This window comes from Elephantulus edwardii, unplaced genomic scaffold (genome assembly GCF_000299155.1).
Source record: "Elephantulus edwardii isolate Elephantulus edwardi_28Jun2011 unplaced genomic scaffold, EleEdw1.0 scaffold00104, whole genome shotgun sequence".
Classification (NCBI taxonomy): domain Eukaryota; kingdom Metazoa; phylum Chordata; class Mammalia; order Macroscelidea; family Macroscelididae; genus Elephantulus; species Elephantulus edwardii.
Genome location: NW_006399854.1, coordinates 761,461 through 782,757, shown reverse-complemented (window position 1 = coordinate 782,757; position 21,297 = coordinate 761,461). Strand labels below are relative to the sequence as shown.

Below are 21,297 nucleotides of genomic sequence, written 5' to 3'. Positions count from 1 at the left end.
TGCAGAGTGGATTATATTTGGGGGTAGGGGGTGGGGTTTGTGGAGGTGCGGGGGGATTGTGTACCAATGAGGGAGTTTTTCTTTTGCTTTTCAAGGAGAGGAGCAAACGGGGGGGGGGAAGAAAAAAAAGAATTATTCAATATTGCAACTTGAGGTTTACATGTCCCATAAGTTCTTTATTTTTAATTTTATTTCAATAACTTTAATGAACATTTACAGAGATTTTGGATTTCCATTCATTCATTGTTGTACTTTTCTCCCTGCCCAGCCCTCTCCCTCAATCCCGCCACCCCCAGTTTGCTCCTCTCTTTGAAAAAAGTAAAAGAAAAATTCTTTCTTTGGTATACAATCCCTCTGCTCCCCTCCCACCACCCCAGGTACACTCCACTATTCACTCTTAATTCTGGACTCTTGTGATAACTATAATACCCTATCATATATCGCTTTTAAATTATTCTCTCCCTCATCTGTTTCAATGCAGTACAGTTTTTCTCAGTCTTATCCCAACCCTGATGTCAGTCCCATTCTACACCAGGGGCACCATGCAGTATTTGTCCTTTTGTGACTGAGATATTTCACTCAGCATAATGTCCTCCAGAGTCACCTATTTTGAATAATATTGCATGAATTCCTTGTTTTTCAAGGCAGCATAGTATTACATTGTGTGAATATACCACAGCTTCTCTATCCATTAGTTTGTTGATGGGTACTTAGGTTGTTTCCAACTCCTTGTTATTGTGAACAAAGCTGCAATAAACATGGGTGTGCATATATCTGCTTGGATGTCAGTTATGGTCTCTTTGGGGTATAGTCCCAGTAGTGGAATTGCTGGGTCAAATGGTATCTCTATTTGCAACTGTTTGAGAAAGCGCCACACCACTTTCCATAGTGGTTGCACCATTTTACACTCCCACCAACAGTGAACAAGGGTTCCAGTTTCTCCACAACGTCGCCAGCATTTGTTGCTAGCTGTTCTGTTAAATTTTGCTAATCTGTCTGGGGTGAGATGATATCTCATAGTTGTCTTGATTTGCATCTCTCTTAGAGCTAGGGATTTTGAACATTTCTTCATGTGCTTGTTGGCCATCTGAATGTCTTTTTTGGTGAAGAGTCTGTTCATATCATGTGCCCATTTTTCAACTGGATTATTTACCTTTATCCTGTTGTGGTGCTCAAGGATTTTATAAATTCTAGATATAAGTCCCTTATCTGACATGTCATTCCCAAATACTTTTTCCTAGTCTGTGGCTTCCCATTTTACCCTGTTAGAGAAGTTTCTGGATGTGCATAGGGATTTGATTCTTAGAAGGTCCCATTCATCTATTTTTTTCTTCTTCTGGCTGTAGATCCGTAAGTTTTTTAAGCTTCAGAAAAGCAGCTTGTATTCTTCCTTTTGGGTTTTCTAACTCAAACTGTTTATATATATCATTTTAATACTTGACTTTTACTTCTGGAGCTACCCTTTTAAATCTCTTGTTTAGTTTTTATACTTAACCATTTCTTCTACTAGAGTTAGCTACTCTATATTAAAGAACAGGTTGCAGAATCTCTTCTGACAACCATGTTGGCCTTTCTTGAATTTTTAATGACCTTTTGCTTTCTTCATGTATGATTCCTTACATGCCATCCACAACTGCTGTGGTATATGGAAGCTAAATAGAGGACAGCTATGAGTCGGAACTGATTCAAAGTTGTGAGGGAGTGAATGCATCATAGTTTTCATCTGTCACATTATAATCACCAGCAATTATCAAGGCACCTTTATGACATTTGATTTGCTTTAGACCGCAGAAATTGGTACAAATCTTCAATTTGGTTCTATTTAGCATTAGTGGTTGGTGCATAAATTTGAATAAGCATTTAACAGATATTTCTTGATGATAAACAAATTTTGTCCTATTACTAACAATGTTATTGTTCTTATTGATGAGTCTTCCTGCAATACTGATACCACATTTTTCTTTATAGAGTTCAGCTTTTCTAATGGTTTGTTCAGCATACAGACTGAACAGGTATAGAAAAATGTCTTTCTTAATTTTAAATCATGCAATGTTACCTTGTTCTGTTTGGATAATAGCTTTTTGGTGGAGGTTTCAGATGAGTAAAATAAAAAGTTCTGAAATTCTCACTCTCCTCAAGGTTATCCATATTTGTTATGATCCACAGTCAAATTCCTTTGTATGGTCAATAAAGTACATACAGATAGTCTTCTGGTAGCCTCTGCTTTCAGCCAGACTCCATCTGACATCACCAATGATATCATCAATGCTATGACCATCTCTAAATCCAGGTTGAACTTCTGGAAATTCCTGCCAATGCACTGTTCTACCCATTTTGGGATGATCTTCTGCAATACTGCTTGCATTTGATAATAATGATATTGTTTGATAATTTCCAAAATTTGTTGGATTGTACTTTTGGGAATATGAACAAATATAGATCTCTTCAGTTAGTCAGCCAGGCAGCAGCTGTCCTCCATATTTTCTGGCATAGACTGGTGAACACATTCAATGCAGCATCTGGCAGTTGAAACTTGTTGAAATGTCAATTGGTATCCCATAATTTCTTGGGGCCTTATTTTATTGTCAATGCCTTTATTGCAGCTTGAACTTTTTCCTTCCTTACCACTGACTCCTTATCATATGGTACTTTTTGGTACATTTCAGTGTCCGTGAATTCATTTTGGTACAGTGACTGTGTATTCCCTCCATCTTTTAATACTTCCTGGTCACTCAAAGTTTTGCCTAGAGCACCTCTAAGAATTCAACTTGAGGTTTGAATTTTTTGTTATTTCAGCTTGAGAAATGCTGTGTGAGCTCTTCCCTTTTTATTCTCACCTCTAGCTCTCTGTACATTCCATTATAATACTTTGCTTTGTCTTCTAGAGCTGCCCTTTGAAATCTTATGTTCAGCTCTTTTACTTCAGCATCTCTTCCCTTAGTTTTGGCCTCTCAGTACTCTAGTGCAATTTCCAGTCTCTTCTGACAGCTTACGTTGTTTTTACCTTTCTCTTCTTTGTAATGACCTTTTATTCTCTTTATGGATAGTATCTTTGATATCTTCCCACAACTCATGTGATTGTCGATCACTGGTGTTCAAATCTATTGTTAAGATTATTTTTAAATTCAGGCGGGATACACTCAAGGTCATATTTTGGCTCTTGTGGACTTGTTTTAATTTTATTCTGCTTCAATTTGAACTTGCACATGAGTAATTAATGACCTGTTCCACAGTCAGCATCTCGCTTGATTTATACTGTTGATACTGAGCTTCTCTAACGATTTCTTGCAAAGATACAGTCTTGAGGTCCATGTGTAAAGTTGCCAAATGTGTTTATAATACAGAGTTTTGCAATTAACTAATCATAATACAGAATTCAATAATTTTATTTCTAGCCTCATTTTTGTCACCAACTCCATAATTTCTATCACTGCTTCCTCATTGTTTCCAGCTTTCACATGCCAGTTACCAATTATCATAAATGCATCTTGTTTGGTCCCTTTCAGACTGTAAGATTTGGTAAAAATCTTCAGTTTCCTTCTCTTTGGTTTTAGCTGTTGGTGCATCTATTTGAATAATAGTCGCATTAACACGCAAAACCTACACCAAAATCAAGAAGCTATTGTCCAGAGTAAGGAAACACTGTTGTTGTTATGTGCCATTGAGTCACTTGCGACTCATAGCAACCCTACGTATAAAAGCCCCAAACGCCGTTCTATCCTGTGCCAACCTAGCCATTTCAAACACACTCATTCCCACCACTCCACTCATAGAATTGATCCATCTCATCAAGGGTCTTCCTCTCCTGCGCCATCCCTCCACTCTCCCAAACATGATGTCCCTCTCCAAGGACCAGTCCATCTTTGCAACATGCCCAAAGTTATGTCAGATGAAGCTTCAGAATCCTTGACTCCAAGGAGCACTCCGGCTTCACCCTCTCTAGGACAAACTTGTTTGTTCTCCTAGCAGTTCATGGTATATTCAACACTCTTCTCCAGCACCACAGCTCAAAGGCATCAATTCTCTTTCCACCATTCCTAGTCACTGTCCAAGTCTCCAATGCATAGGACATAACTGCAAAGACTATAGCCTGGAGCAGGTGCACCTTAGTCTCCAGCCTGACGTTGTTGCTCTTCAGTACTCTTGAGAGGTTTCTCACAGCTGACTTTCCCAATGCAATTCATCTCCTGATTTCCTGGCTGCTCTTACCAAGAGTGTTGACTGTGGAACCAAATAAACTAAAACTGTTAACTATCTCAATTTCTTCACCATCCATACTGATGCTGCCAATTGGTCCAGTGGTGAGAATCTTGTTTTCTTGACATTGAGCTTCAATCCACACTGAAGGCTGCAGTCCTTGACCTTCTGCAGCAAGCACTTCAGGTCCTCCTCAGTTGCAGCAAACAGGGTTGTGTTATCTGCGTAACGCAGGTTGTTGATGACTCTTCCACCAATCCTAATGCCACATTCCTCCTCGTACAGCCCAATGTCTCAGATTATCTGTTCTGCATACAGATTGAAAAGGTATGGAGACAAAATATATCCCTGACCGACCCCCTTCTTGATTTTGAACCATGTAGCGTCTCCTTGCTCTGTTCTGACAACTGCCTCTTAGTCCAAGTATAGGTTTCGCATTAGCACAATCAAATGTTCTGGGATTCTCATTTTTCTCAGAGACAAAGATTCTCACCAGTGGACCAATTGGCAGCATCAGGATGGATGACGAAGAGATTGAGATTGTTCACAGCTTCAGTTTGCTCGGCTCCACAGTCAACACTCTTGGCACCAGCAGTCAGGAAACAAAAAGCGTATCGCGATGGGAAAGTCTGCCGTTAGGGACCTCTCTAAAGTACTCAGGAGCAAAAGTGTCTCTCTGGAGACTAAGGTGCGCCTGATACAGGCCATGGTCTTCTTTGCAATCACTTGTTATGCATCAGAGAGTTGGACAATGACTAGGGAGGACAGAAAGAGAGTGGATGCTTTTGAGCTGTGGTGCTGGAGAAGAGTACTGAATGTACCATGGACTGCCAGGAAAACAAACAGATTTGTCTTGGAGAGGATTAAACCAAGCTACTCCTTGGAGGCAAGGATTCTGGGGCTTCGTCTGACATACTTTGGACATGTTGCCAGGAGGGACAGGTCCTTGGAGAGGGACATCATGCTTGGGAGGGTGGAGGGACAGCGCAGGAGGGGAGGACCCTCTATGAGATGGATTGACTCGGTGACTGGGGTAATCGGGATGGATGTGTAAGAGGCAGTGCAGTTGGCGCAGGATAGAGCAGGATTTAAGGCTGTTGTGCACAGGGTCGCTATGAGTCGCAGACGACTCAACGGCACATAACAACAACAATAACATGCCTAGAAATACTGAGTGTCTCCTCATGTGCTTTTTTGCTATCTTTATCTCTTCTGTGGTTAAAGTATCAGCTCAATTATTTTATAAGTTTTTCAACTTAACTGTTTGCTTCCTTCATATTGGGTTCTGTGAAATGTTTATAATATTTGTCAGATATATGATATGAAAATACTTTCTCCCAGTCTGACTTATCTTGGCCATATCTTTTAAAGATGAGAAGTTCTTATTTTTAATAAAGTCCAATATATCCTTTGTTTGTTTAATGGATTTTTGTTATATCATCAACTCAACTTGAAACCAATTCATAGAGGACCCTCCAATGCGTTTCACAAGTGGTAAACTGCACAGGAAGAGACTACCCATCTATTTAGAAAGAAGCAGCTGGTAGGTCCTATAACCTGTCTTTGAGTCGGCAGTGCAACTCCTTACCCTCTAGGCCACCAATGCTTTTTTTTTTTAGTTGAGATTTTATTATAAGTTTTTAAAGAACTTGAATTTCCATTAATTCACTGTTGCACATTTTCCTCCCTGCCCTCCCTCCCCCTCCAGCTCACGTTTTTCTTTGGAAAAATGTTCTTTCATTGTTATACAGTACTACACCCCTCGATTCCCCGCCTCACTTTACTATAAAGCTCTTATTCTGGATTCTTGTCATACCAATAATACCTAAACATATATTCCTTTTATATAGTCCTCTCCCTCCTCTGTTTTAATGCCATGTACATTACTTATCCCCTCTATTCTTAGTTTCTCCCCAACCCCCATGTCAGTCTTGTTTTAGAACAGTGGCACTATGCAGTATTTGTCTTTTTGTGTCTGAGATATTTCACTCAGCATAATATCCTCCAGGGTCACCCATTTTGTATAGTATTTAATGAGTTCTCTGTTTTTCAGTGCTGCATAATATTCCATTATGTGAATATACCACAGCTTCTCTATACATTCATTTGTTGATGGGCACTTGGGTTATTTCCAACTCTTTGCTACTGTCAACAAAGCCGCAATAAACATGGGTGTGTACATATCTACTTGGGTAGCAGTTCTGATTTCATTAGGGTATTCCCAATAGTGGAATTGCTGAGTCAAATGGTATTTCTATTTGCAACTTTTTGAGAAAGCACCATTTTACACTCCCAGCCACAGTGAATAAGGGTTCCATTTTGCCCACAACCTCACCAGCATTTGTTGCTTGCTGCTCTGTTGAATTTTGCTATTCTTACTAGGGTGAGATGATATCTCACAGTTGTTTTAATTTGCATCTTTCTTGGAGCTAGGGATTTGAACATTTTTCTTCATGTGTTTGTTATCCCATCTGAATGTCTTCCTTGGTGAAGTGTCTACTCATATCCTGTGCCCATTTTTCAACTGGGTTGTTTACCTTTATCTTGTGCACATGAGTATTTTATAAATTCTGGATATAAGTCGCTTATCAGACATGTCATTACCAAGTATTTTTTTTCCCCAGTCTGTGGCTTCCCTTTTTTACCCTGTGGGGAAATGTTTGGATGTGTATAGGGATTTGATTCTTAGAAGGTCCCATTCATCTATTTTATCCTCTCCTGGTTGTAGGTGCCACCAGATCTTTGATGTCATAGCTAAGTCAATTCCAATTCATGATGATTTTCCATAGAGCATAAGGATTTGTCAGTCTTCACAGGAGGAGTCTGTTCATCTTTCTCTTTTGCAATAGATGACGGATTTGAACTGCTAACCTTTGGTTAGCAAGGCAACACTTAACCAACTACACCTCCAGGGTTCTTTTGTACGTTATACAAGTGACATTAATTTAGTACCTGAGAAAAATCTCCAGCTGCTATCAGCAAATTAACATTTTCTCGTGCTGTCAGAAGTGTTGTGGGATGAACAAGGTTAGAACTCGGCTGCAACTCCAATTCTCCCAAAGCCGTTGGACCACCACCGCTAGCATATGACTCTTCATAAACACGTCCTGTAATTAAATATGTAAACAAAAGTTAGAATACATCGGATTTCCATTCATTCATTGTTGCACATTTTCCTCCCTGCCCTCCCTCCCCAAAGTTCACTTTTTTTTTCTTTTTAGAAAAATAAGTAGCTGAAGAGAAAGAACTAAAGTATTTCTTATCTACTGAATAAGAAAGAGTGCACTTCAGCAAAGAGCACCTGATGCTATTATTCATTGTAATAAAAAAAACCCAAAACACAAAACATACACAAAATGTATGTATGTTCAAACAAATCTATAGAATTTTCTAATAACTTTTTATCAGCATGGTAATCATGCAGTTTAGCTCGCCTTAACTCTACACTCCCATACACGATGTTCACCTTCTCTATCAATATAAACTAACAAATATATGACCCCCCCTTCTATGTAAAACTACAGCATTCCTATGAAATATTTCAAAAGCTGAAATAGCATAAAGATGCAATTACCATTATTTTATACTGGAAAACTTTTTGAGCACCTAGACCAAAAAAAAATCAACCTAACTAAAAGCATAAAGCCTAAAGTACCACTAACACTTAGTGTTGACAGAATTCCAAGCTATGGAAGCTTGACACTGAGATGCTAAATGTGGTTCCTGGGGAAGGAGTCTGGCAATGCCACTCCTGCAACTCAGGGTGTGTGCTGCCTGTTTCACAGCCTGTAAAATTCTTTTACAGCTCACTGCAAAAAAACAAAACCGAGCGCTAGTTTAGTTTTTCGTCTTTTCCTCATGAAAGCAAAACCATCTTATTTCTTTCAGTTAGAAAAACACACTTATGTACGTCTTTCATAAATGCTAAGTGGTATAAAGTGAATTTTGAAAAGCATTTAGAAATAATTTTGTATCTGAATGTAATTTATGAAGAAAAGGGTAATTTCCTAGGTAGAAAATGTTGATATTGCTTAGTTCTGTTCTGTAGATATTTCTTGTCATAAGATCACATCACTTTTTACTTCATTTTAACATATCTGACTCAAATTCAGTTACGATAAAGACAAGAATACAAGGGCAGAGCTATCTGTTGTTGTTAGGTACCACTGAGTGAATTTTGACCCACTGTAACCCTGATGAACAACAGATAAAACTTTGTCTGTGATTTATACCATCCTCACAATCTCTACCATGCTCAAGTTCATTGTTGCAGAGATAATGAGTTATCAAACATTACCACTGTATATTTCCACTGCATTTCACACGGACACTGCAGACACATTTCACATATATTATCTAATTCGAGACTCACAATCATTCTGTAATGTAGGTCAGACAATATAACTATTGTTCCCTGACAGAACAAAGGCTCAGAGAAGTACCTGCCCAAAAATCAGAGACACTAAGAGGCCAGCAAAGACTAAAACCCACATTCGGATTACACTTAGGATTTTAATTCAACAGTGTTTTTTTATGCTTTTGCTAAAATTCTGCTTTGCCTAATTAACTCTCCCTCTTTTAAGTGTTGTTGTTGTTAGGTGCTGTGACATTGACTAGGACTCATAGCGACCCTATAAACAATGGATCTGAACTTTGCCCTAACTTGTGCCATCCTCATCCTCTCTGATACATTTAAGCCTAATGATACGGTCAATACGTAAATCCGTCTTGAGGGTCTTCCTCTCTCTTGATGACCACTCTACCTTTCCACAGATGACGTCATTTTCCAAGGACTTGCCTCTTCTAATAACATGCCTTTAGTATGTGAGACAAAGTGTCATTACCCTTGCCTCTAATGAGCACCCTGGCTGCATTTTCTCCAAAAAATCTTTGTTTTTGCTCTTTTCGCTGTTGTTGTGTACCATCAAGTCAGAATTAACTCAGAGCTAACCATGCAGCATGTTTCAGAGGTAGGAAATCACACAGGAGGAAAATGTCCTCGTTCTCCTGTAGAGCAGCTGATGGATTCAAACTGGGTGATTTGAGGTGGCAGTGCAACTCCTCACCACTAACTCATCAGAATTCTCTTGGTTTTTGGCAGTCCAAGGGATAGTCAGTATTCTTCTTCAACACAACAACCCAAAGGCATTGACTCTTCTTCTGTAATCCTTAGTTACTGTCCAACTTTCAGATGCATAGCACGTAAATGAAAAGATCATGACTTGGATCAGGTGCATTTTGGTCTTTAAATTGACATTATTGCTCTTTAGCACTTTGGAAAGGTCCTAACAGTCAATTTTCCCAATGCAATACATCCTTCCTTTCCTCTTTTTTAAAAATTTTATAGTAATTTATTTACAAAGTTCAAATACATTTTTTTCAAAGCCTTCCCATTTTTTCGCACCCCCCCCCAGATTTTGCAACCCTATGATTAACTCCCCACCTCCTCACTCCTCTGCTTACACCTTCCCCCCCACCCCTTGGATACTCGTATTCATTCTACAATCACAGTTTTATAAGGTATTTGTTCCTGTGGGATGAATTAGTTCACTCAGCATAACGCTCTCCAGTCTCTTGCAAGTTAGGTGGTGGTTGCTGGTTGCCTTCGAGGTGAGCACAACTCATAGGGATCCTATGCTTCCAAACTTGTCATAGTATATTACTGTTGTTATGTGCTGTTGAGTCACCTGTGATGCATAGCGACCCTATGTTACAGCAGCTCTCAAACCTTCCCTGTGCTAATTCTTATATACCAATTCCCATTGCCCCAGTTACTGTATCAATCCATCTCATTTGTGGTCTTCCTCCCCTGTGCTATCCCTCAAACCATTCCGAGCATGATGTCCTTCTCCAAGGACCAATCTCTCCTGTCCAAGTGTCCAAAGTAAGTGAGGCTGAGCTTCAAAATCCTAGCCTCCAAGAAAAGACTTGGTTTCACCCTCTCCAAGACAAACCTATTTGTTTTCTTGGCAGTCCATGTTCAAGACACTTCTCCAGTACCACAACTCGAAGGCATGTATTTTTCTTCTGTCATACTTAGTAATCATCCAATTCTCTGAAGCATAACAAATAAATGAATAGACCAGGGCCTGGATTAGGTGTACTTTTGTATCTAGATTGACATCATTACTCTTCAGCACTCTGGAGAGGTCCCTGACAGAAGATTTTCCCAGTGCAATTCATTTTGTGATTACCCAGATACTGGTGTCAAGAGTCTTGACTGTGGGTACTAGGAAGCTATAACTGCTAACAACCTCAATCTCTTCTCCATCTATTATGAGGCTGCCAATTGGCCCAGCGGTGAGAATCTTTGTCTTCTTAATGTTGAGCTCCAATCCATATTGAAGACGACAGTCTTTTGCAGCAAGTCCTTCAGGTCTTCTTCAGTTTCAGCAAGCAAATTGTGTCATCGGCATACCGTAGGTTGTTAAGAAGTCTTCGTCCAATCTTGATGCCACACTTTTCCTCATAAAGCCCTGCCTCCCAAATGATCTATTCTGCATACAGACTGAAAAGGTATTGGTACAAGATGCATCCCTGATGCACTCCTTTCCTGATTTTGAACCATGCAGTGGTTCCTTGCTCTGTTCTGAAGACTGCTTCTTGGTCCAAGGATAGGTTTCGTATAAGCATGATCAAGTGTTCTAAGATTCCCATTTTCCTCAAGGTTAGCCACAATTTATTGTAATCTACACAGTCAAGTGCCTTTGCATAGTCAATGAAACACAGGTAGACATTCTCCTGGTACTCTACTCTCTGCCAAGATGCATCTGACATTGACAATAATGTCCCTAGTGCCACAACCTCTTATAAATCCAGTTTGTATTTCTGGTATTTCTCTGTCAATGTACTGTAAAGTCTTTTCAGCAGGATTTTGCTAGTGTGTAATATCAGTGATACTGTTAGATGACCCACACTATGTTGGGTCACCTTTTTTTGGAATGGGAATAAATATGGATCTCGTCCAATCAGTTGACCAAGTAGTTATCTGCCAGATTTCTTGACACAACTTGGTGAGTACATGCAGGGTAGCATGTGTTTTCTGAAATACATCAACTGGTATTCCTTCAATGCCTGGGGCTTTGTTTTTTGCCAAGTCCTTCAGAACAGCCTGAATGTCCTCCTCCATCACCACTGACTCTTGATCATATGTTGTTTCTTGAAATTCTTCTATGTCAGTCAATTCCTTTTGGTACAATGACTCTGTATACACCTTTCATCTTCTTTTAATGCTTCCTGAATCACTCAGTACTCAATCCATAGCATCCTTAAGCATTACAACTCGTGGCTTGAATTTATTCTTTGGTCCTTTCAGCTTAAGAAATGCTGCACGAGTTCAGCCCTTTTGATTTTCCGATTCTAGTTCCTTGCACATTCTTGATAATATTTTATTTTTTCTTCCCAAGTGGCCCTTTGAAATCTTCTATTTAGCACCTTAACCTTTGATTTCTTCCCTTTGCTTTGGCTTCTCCGTGCTCTAGAGCAATATTCAGAGTCTCTTCTGACATCCATTTTGGTCTTTTCTTCTTTTTCCTTCTTTTTAATGACTTGTTTTTGTATTTTTCATGAGCAATATTCTTGGTATCTTCCCACAGTAATTTACAAAATCATTGCTCCTGCATGCTGCATAGTATTCCATTATATGAATGTACCACAACTTCCCAATCCATTCATTTGTGGTTGGACATCTTGGCTGTTTCCATGTTCTTGCGATGGTGAATAACGCTGCTATAAACATTTGTGTACAAGTTTCTGTTTGAGCCTAAGTTCCCATTTTCTTCGGGTATATTGAAGCAACGCAATAGTTGGATCATATGGAATTTCTATTTTCAGCTTTTTGAGGAAGCACGAAACTGCCTTCCAGAGGGTTTGTACCATTTTACAGGGATCCTACCAACAATGTAGAAGAGTTCCTATCCATACTCTCCAACATTTATTTCTTGCTGTCCTGTTAAACTTAGCCACTGCTGCTGGAGTGAGACGGTTTTTCATTGTGGTTTTGATTTGCATTTCTCTTATTGCCAGTGATTTTGAGTATTTCTTCATGTGTCTGTTGGCCATTCGAATGTATTCCTCTATGAAATCTCTTTACAGGGCTTTTGCCCACTTTATAATTAGGTTATCAATCTATTTCTTTTTTTTTCTATAATTATATTGTATTAATTTTCATAAACATTTACAGAGATTTTGGGCTTCCACTCATTCATTATATCAATCTATTTCTTGTGGAGGATCAGGTGTATTCTATCAACTTTCATTATGAGACTCTTCTCTGAGATAGTATTGCCAAATGTTTGTTTCCAGTTGGTAGGTGTTCTTTTCACCCCGTGGGGAAAAGTTTTTGATGCATATGGGGATTTAATCATTTGAAGGTCCCAGTCATCAATGTTATCCTCTTCAGATTATACATTTCTGGCTGTACTTGGCAGTCTCTTTATACCGTAGACTAGGCCTTCTAAGATTGATCCCAGTTCGTCTCTTATGAACTTCAAAGTTTTGGGCTTTACTCCCAGGTTTCTGACCCACCTTGAGGTGATATTTGTGTATGGTGTGAGATGTGGATCCTGTATCAGCTTTCTGCAGGTAGCAGTCAGTTTTGCCAACACCATTTGCTGAAGAGGCTGTAATTTCCCCATTTGATGGGTTTTGTTTCATTGTCGAATATCAGCAGGCCATAGAAAGCTGAGTCTATTTCTGGGTTCTCAAATCTTTTACATTAGTCTAGGTGCCTGTCATTGTACCAGTACCAAGCTGTTTTGGTTACCACCACAGTGTAGTAGATTTTGAGGTCAGGGAGTGCTATGCCTCCCGCTTCCTTTTTGTTTCTCAGAAGTGTTTTGCTTATTTGAGGTCTCTTACCTCTCCAAATAAACTTGACAATTTCCCTTTTGATCGCCCTGAAAATGAATTTGGTATCTGGACTGGGTATGTTATGAACATGTAGACTGCTTTTGGTAGGATTGTCATTTTTACAATATTGAGTTTTCCTATCCATGAACAGGGCACATTTTTTCCATTTCTTCAGGTCTTTTATTGTGTCTTGCAGAAATGTTCTGTAGTTTTCTTTGTATATGTCTTTTGTATCTTCAGTTAAGTTCGCTCCACAGTATCTTAATTTGTGGCTGGCTATTGTAAATGGTATTGCTTTCTTGGTTTTGGTTGTTTTTTTTCCCCCTCTGAGTTCTCCTTGTTATTGTAGAGAAATCCAATTAATTTTTGGATATTGATCTTATATCCTGCCACTCTACTAAACTGGCCTACTAGCTCTAACAGATTCTTTGTTAAGTCTTTGGAGTTTTCTGTGTACACTATAATATTATCTGCATATAATGATCTGGATGCCTTTTATTTCTTTCTCTTGTCATATTTCTCTAGCAAGTACTTCTAGTACAATAATGAAGAGAAGTTGGGGCCAACATTGTCTGGTCCCTGTTGACGAGAAAAATTACTTTAGTCTTTCTCCATTAGCAATGATGTTGGCTCAGGAAGGAAGCAATAAATGTTGGAGAGTTTATGGCGAGAAAGAAACTCTTCTATATTGTTGGTGGGACTGTAAAATGGTACAACCATTCTGGAAGGCAGCTGGGCACTTCCTCAAAAAGCTGAACAAAGGACTGACCAGAAGCCTCAATAAGGAGATGCAGCAGCAAAACAAACAGGTGGAATCTGAGTGAGATAAGTCAAAAGCAACTTTCTGCACACATAAAGGAGCTGCCTGCTGACACCAGGCCTACATCGGGAAGATGCCTGCTGGCACCAGGCCCACGCCAGGGAACTGCCTGCTGACGCCAGGCAACCACTGAGGAGCTGCTCTGCTTCCTGATGCCAGGCTCACACCAGAGAGCTGCTTGCTGACACCACACAAGTGCTGGGAAACAGATGATGCACACGTCAGGGAGTGATATGCTGGGGAACACCACGTCAGGGCAAGCAGAAAAGCTGGAATCTGAATGAGTGTGAGCCAGAACTTAAGACCCATCATTGCTGGCATGCACCTAGTACTCCTGTCCTGACACCACTAGTCTGCACCCAGAACAATGGGCCCAGTAGAACGCTCCGTACACGCACTGGGAGAGATGCTGGAACTTGAGTGAGGCATCCAGGGCTGAACCAAGATGGCGGTGGTGGATAAAACAGCAAAAGAAGCTGGAGGAGTGGCAAGCTGCATAGAAATAGGCCATCAGAGAGACCGATGCAGCATGCAGAGACCAACGCTGCACGATGCAGACAGTAGGAATTTGAGTCAGAACTTTTATTAAAATAATTCGTTTGGGAGCCACAGGAGCAGCAAGCCAGGAGCCCCAGTGGAAGTTGCTAGACGAACGCTGTGAGACCCACCCACCAGGAACAAACAGGTCAGTGGGAAATTGACTGAGTTTTCTTAAGCCCCACCGACCCACAACAAGTAAGCAGGTCAGTGGAAATTTGACTGAGTTTTCTTAGGCTCTGCTGACCCACCAGGAATGAGCAGGTCAGTGGGAATTTGGCTGAATTTTCTTGTGCTCTGCCAATCTGACTGGGTTTTCTTGGTTCCCGATGACCCACCAGGAGCAAGCACATCAGTGTGAATTTGACTAAGTTCTTCAACCCTGCTGACATGGCACAGCAAGCAGGTTCTTGGAAATTTGATTGAGTTTTCTTAAGCCTCTCTGGAAACCCAGGACTCCACTGGGGCGGGGGTCGCTGGGCAAGTGACCCTGGGTGAGGGCCACTGGGCAAGTGTTGCTGGGTGAGAACTGCTGGGTGGGACATGGACAGCTTAAATTTGAGTAGGAACCCTGCATGGGAGCACACCCGGACACTGAAATCTAAGTGAGGTTCCTGCCCCCCATGTGCCCTCCACCCACCCCCCCATGTCCACCCCACCATCCCTGTGCCTGCCCTGCCCCCTTATTCAGCTCCACACCTGTGCCTACATGTCCAGTCAATCAAATTGCCTTTAATCCAGAGCATCTTGATCTGACTTAGCTACAAGAGGCTCCTTTCATAGGCCTTGAACTGAACCTTCCCTTGAGTCCAAAGTTCAGAGAGAAACACAGGCAGGGTAGCTGACCCACCAATTCCTAGAATGGTGTCTTCAGATCAAGAACCTATATTCACCTCATGCATGGAAAAACTCTACCACAGCAATGTCATGAAAGAAACAGGCTATTCCACACCCTACATAAGCACAAAGCAAGATGTCACCCGCAAAAAGGTGACACAGTATCAATGGGTTTCCTGAAACCAGAAAGTCTGATGGAAATTTTTGACACAGAATTTAAAAGAAGAAGGACTGAATATTTTCAAATGGTCAAAGACAAACTTGAAGATTACAGGACACTAAAAGCAAAAATCAGGAGAAGCATAAAGAAACTATCCAAAACAATGTGGGTATAACTAATGAGGCATTAGAGGCACTGGAAAAACAAGAAACCACAATCCAAAATATTAGGTTCAAGGTTTCAGATGCTATCCACATAATGGAGGCACACATGAACAGAGTTGAAGATATGGAACACAAAACCAATGAAATAGTAGAATTGTCACCACTGATCTGATAGAACAAATAGCAGAATCAAAAAAGAAGGAAAAAGAAGAAAACCTAAGAATAATATAGGACACCATCAAGAGAAAAACCATGTATATCACTGTAATCCTAGAACAGGAAGAAGCAAATAAAGACACTGAAAAAGCTGTGGAAGAATCACTAGAAGAAAAAACCCCCAAGCATAATGAAGAATGAGAGAACATATATTCAGGAATCTTAGCAAACACCATAGAGAATAGACCCCAAAAGAAAAATACCAACACATATAATTGTCAAATTTGCCAGAACCAAAAATAAGGAGAGAATTCTGAAAGTAGCTAGGGAGAAACAGAAAATAATCTATAAGCAAGAGCAGATAAGATTAAATGTCAATTCTTCAGCAGAACCCATGCGAGCTAGAAGACAGTGGAATGACATATATCAAACACTCAAAGAAAACAACTGTCAACCAAAACTACTGTATCCAGTAAAGCTGTCTATCAAATATCAAGAAGAGATCAAGATACTAAAAAAAAAAAACCAGAACCTAAGGGACTTTGTAAAACCAAGACCAGCGTTGCAGAAAACACTGACAGGAGTCCTTCTGACAGTGGTGTCATAAAGCAGGATGGACCAAAGTACCTAGCAACAACACCAAAAAGAAGTCAACAAAAGGACAGCAATAAAATCTTGCCTCTCAATAATCACAGTGAATGTGAATGCTTTAAATGAACCACTGAAGAGAAAAAGAGTAGCAGGCTGGATTAAAAAAAAACCCATCAATATGTTGTCTACAAGATTGTTGTTGTTATATGCCATCAAGTCCCTTGCGACTCATAGTGACCCTATGTACAACAGCCCTAAACCCTTTTCTATCCTGTGTCAATCGCACTGCCTCTGACACACCCATCTGATTACCCCAGTCAGTGAATAAATCCACCTCATAGAAGTTCTTCCCCTCTTGCACCATCCCTCCACCCTCCCAAGCATGATGTCCCTTCTCCTCCTTACAACATGTCCAAAGTATGTCAGATGAAACCCCAGAATCCTTGCCCCCAAGGAGCAGCCTGGTCTAACCCTCTCCAGGATGAATCTGTTTGTTTTCTTAGCAGTCCATGGTACATTTAATAATCTTCTCCAGCACCACAGTTCAAAGGCATCAATCCTCCTTCTATCCTTCCTAGTCATTGTCCAACTCTCTGATGCATAACAAGAGATTGCAAAGCCCATGGCCTGTATCAGATGCACCTTAGTCTCCACAGTGACACCACTGCTCTTCAGTACTTTGCAGAGGTCCCTAACAGCAGAATTCCCCATCACAATATGTTTTTTTTTATTTCCTGGCTACTGGTGCCAAGAGTGTTGACCATAGAGCCAAGCAGAATAAAGTTGTTAACAATCTCAATCTCTTCACCATCCACCCTGATGCTGCCAATTGGTCCAGTGGTGAGAATCTTTGTCTTCTTGACATCGAGGCTCAATCCATACTGAAGGCTCCAGTCCTTGACCCTCTGCAGCAAGCGTTTCAGGTCCTCCTCAGTTTCAGCAAGCAAGTTTGTGTCATCTGCATAACCCAGACTGTTAACAGATGTTCCACCAATCCTAACGCCACACTTCTCCTCATAGAGCCCAGCCTCTCGGATAATCTGTTCTGCATACAGGTTGAAAAGGTATGGAGATAGGACACATTCCTGGTGTACACCTTTGACAATTTTGAACCATGCAGTGTTTCCTTGCTCTGTACTGACGACTGCCTCTTGGTCCAGGTATATGTTTCGCATTAGAATGATCAAGTATTCTGGGATTCCCATTCTTCTCAGAGTCAGGCACAGTTTGTTATGATCCACACAGTCAAACGCCTTTGCATAATCAGCAAAACACAAATAGACATTCTTCTGGTATTCCCTGTTTTCAGCTAGAATTCATCTAACATCAGCTACAATATCCCTAGTACCATGACACCTTCAAAACACAGCCTGGACTTCTGGCAGTTCTCTGGTGATGTGCTGTTCCAGTCATTTTTTAATAATCTTCTGTAGAATCTTGCTTGCATGGGAAATCAGTGAGATTGTTCTATAGTTTCCATACTCTGTTGGGTCACCCTTCTTTGGGATGGGAACAAATATAGATCTCTTCCAGTCAGTTGGCCAAGTGGTTGTTCTCCAGATTTCTTGGCACAACTTGGTAAGCACAACCAGAGGGCAGCATCCGTTAGCTGAAATACGTCAATTGGTATACCATCTATTCCTGGGGCCTTACTTTTTGCTATTTCCTTGAAAACAGCTTGAACTTCTTCCTTCATCACCATAGGCTCTTGCTCATATGCTATTTCATTAAATTGTTCTGTTTCTGCCAATTCCTTTTGATACAGTGACTCAGTATATTCTTTCCATCTTCTTTTAATACCTCCTGGATCATTTAATGTTCTGCCTAAAGCATCCTTGATTATAGCAACTCGAGACACATATGAAAAATGAAGATAAAGAAAGACGAAAAATTAAAGAGTGGGGAAAAAAACATACCAAACGGCAGCCAAAAAAAAAAAGCAGGAGTAGCGCTATTAATCTCTGATAAAATAAATTTCAATGCAAAAACCATCACAAAGGACAAGGAAAGTCACTACATGATGCTTTAAGGGTCAATAGAACAAGAGGACATAATAATAATAAATATCTATGCACCAAATGAAAGACCTGCAAAATATATAAAACAAACATTAACAAAACTGAAAAAAGGAAATAGACAACACTGTTATAGCACTTGGAGACTTCAATACACCACTCCCAAGAAAAGACAGAACCAGCAGAAAGAAACTGAACAAAGATACTAAAGAATTAAACCACCCAATAAACCAACTCGATCTCATAGGTATATATAGGCTAATGCAACCCCCCAAAAGCATAGTGTACCTTCTTTTTCAACTTGCATGGAATGTTCTTCAGAATAGGTCACATATTAGGTCACAAGGCAAACATCTATAAATTCAAAAATAAAAAATAATACAAAGCATCTTCTCACACCACAATGCCACAAAATTAGAAATTAATAGCAAGAGAATAAAGAAGTAAAAAAACCCATACATTTGGAAGCTGAACAACACCTTGTTTAGACATGTCTAGGTACTAGAAAAAAAAATGAAATTAAAAAGTTTCTTGAAACAAACAACAACGAAAATACCACACGCTAAAACCTCTGGGAAACAGCCAAAGCTATCAGAGGTCAATTTATAGCAATAAGTATATACATCAAAAGGCAGGAAAAAATGACCATTGACTCAACCCAACATCTCCAACAAACTGAAAAAGAACACAGCAAGAAAACCCAACACTCTCTGAAAAAAGTGAAATTATAAAAATTAGGGCAGAAATAAATGAAATAGAAAACAGAAAAGCATTTGAATCCATAAACAAAATGAGGAGTTGGTTCTTTCAAAAGGTCAATAAAATTTACAAACCACTAGGAAAACTAACCAAAAAAAGAAGGAAAAGAGACAAATTAAATAAGAGATGAAATGGGCAACATCACAACAGAACCATCTAAAATGAAAAGGCTAACACTGGAATATTATGAAAAATTATACTAAAACAAATATGAAAACCTAGAGGAAAGGGACAAATACTTGGAAATGCACAATCTACCTAAACTGACACAAACCAAAACTAAACACCTGAACAACTCACTACAAAAGAAGAAACTGAAACAGTAAACAGCTTCCGACCAAAAAAAGCACTGAACCAGATGATTTTACAAGTGAATTTTATCGAACATTCAGAAACGAACTGTCACCAATTCTACAGAAACTATCACAGAAAATAGAAAAAGATGGAATTCTTCCAGACTCATTCTATGAAGCAAACATATTCTTGATACCAAAGCTGGGAAAGGACACCACCAAAATAGAAAACTATAGGCCAATATCTCTTACGAACATAGATGCAAAAAAATCCTGAATAAAATACTGGTCAATAGAATGCAACAATACATCAAAGAAATAATTCACCATGACCTGGTGTGATTCATAACAGGTATGCAAGGATGGTTCAACATAAGAAAAACAATCAATGTAATTCATCACATTAACAAAGCAAAGAACAAGAACCACATGATCCTATCAACTGATGCAGAAAAGGCCTTTGACAAAATCCAACACCCTTTCCTAATTAAAACCCTCAGCAAAATAGGATTAAAGGGGACTTTCTTCAACGCAGTAAAGAGTATATACGCAAACCCGAAAACAAATATTGTTCTCAATAGAGAGATTAAAGGCATTCCCGTTGAGAACAGGAATTAGGCAAGGATGCCCACTATCCCCTCTCCTACTCAATATGGTATTGGAAGTCATAGCGACAGCAGTAAGGCAAGAAAAGGAAATAAGAGGTATCCAAATTGGCAAAGAGGAGGTAAAATTATCTCTCTATGCAGATGATATGATAGTATACTCAGCAAGAAAACTACTGGACATGGTTGACCAATTCAGCAAAGTGGCAGTATACAAGATCAACGTACAAAAATCAACTGGATTTCTTTACAGTGACAAAGAAAATACAGAACTGGAGCCAAGAAGGATTATATAACAATGTAAGAATTTTTCTTTTACTTTTCAAAAAGAAGAGTGAACTGAGGGGGAGGGATGGGCAGAGAGAAAAGTGAAAAAATGAATAAACGGAAATCCAAAGTCTCTGTAAACTTTCATTAAAATTAATAATAAAAAGTCAGAAAAAAAATCTCAATTTAAAAACAACAAAAATATATCTCAATTAAAAAACAACAAAAATATATTTAACTCTGAAGCAGACTGTTGTTGTTGTTGTTGTAGTTGTAGTTGTTGTTGCTGCTGCTGTGCATCTTCAAATCAGAACTGACCCACAGCTGCCCCTCCAGCAAGTTTTCAAAGGCAGTTAATCTTAAGGGAAGAGACTGTCCATCCTTCTCCTGCAGAGCAGCTTCTGGGTTCAAACTACACGCCTTCAGGACTGCAGCACAGCTTCTTGCCACTAGGCCACTAGTGCAGCACCAGGTGACTTCCGTGAGCATAAATTTATTGTCTTGAAGTTTAGGAAGTTGGCAGTCTAAATTCAGGACACTGGTACTACAAGAAGGATGCTTCCATTTCTGTCCCTTGCTGATCTTACTGCAGCATTGCATCTACCTTGCTCCATGGCTTCTACCATAATAGGAGATGGCAGAAAGATATGATTAGGTATTAGCGGCATGACAAGAGTTCAGAATAAGAGCTGCATCGTAATGTGGACTGGTGGAAGTACTGTATAATAATCAAAGTTTGTTTTTTGTTTTTTTTTTCCACAAAGAAAAAAGCAACTTGGATGGTAGGAGAGCAGATAGGAAAATGTTTAACAATGAGAGAGACTGGATTTTCAGAGGATGTAAATCACACAGAAGACTGCTTCTCTTTCTCTCGCAGAGCAGCTGATAGGTTCAAACGGTCTGTCTGTAAGTTGGCAGCACATCTCATTAATCCCTACATTTTTTTAAAATTATTATTAAATTTTATTAAGTTTTAGTGAACATTTACAGAGATTTTGGGTTTTCATTCATTCATTGCTGCACTGTTTTCTCTACCCTCCTCTCCA

At 39.7% G+C, this 21,297-nt stretch overlaps 1 protein-coding gene across 1 annotated transcript in view; it reads right to left on the bottom strand.

Annotated features, from left to right (window-relative positions):
- KIAA0586 (KIAA0586 ortholog) overlaps positions 1-21,297 on the bottom strand; it is a 224,524-nt gene that overhangs the window by 75,067 nt on the left and 128,160 nt on the right. Inside the window, exon 29 of the mRNA XM_006891816.1 lies at positions 7,150-7,304. Coding sequence (XP_006891878.1) covers positions 7,150-7,304 — 155 coding nt within the window. The remainder of the gene's footprint in view (positions 1-7,149; positions 7,305-21,297) is intronic.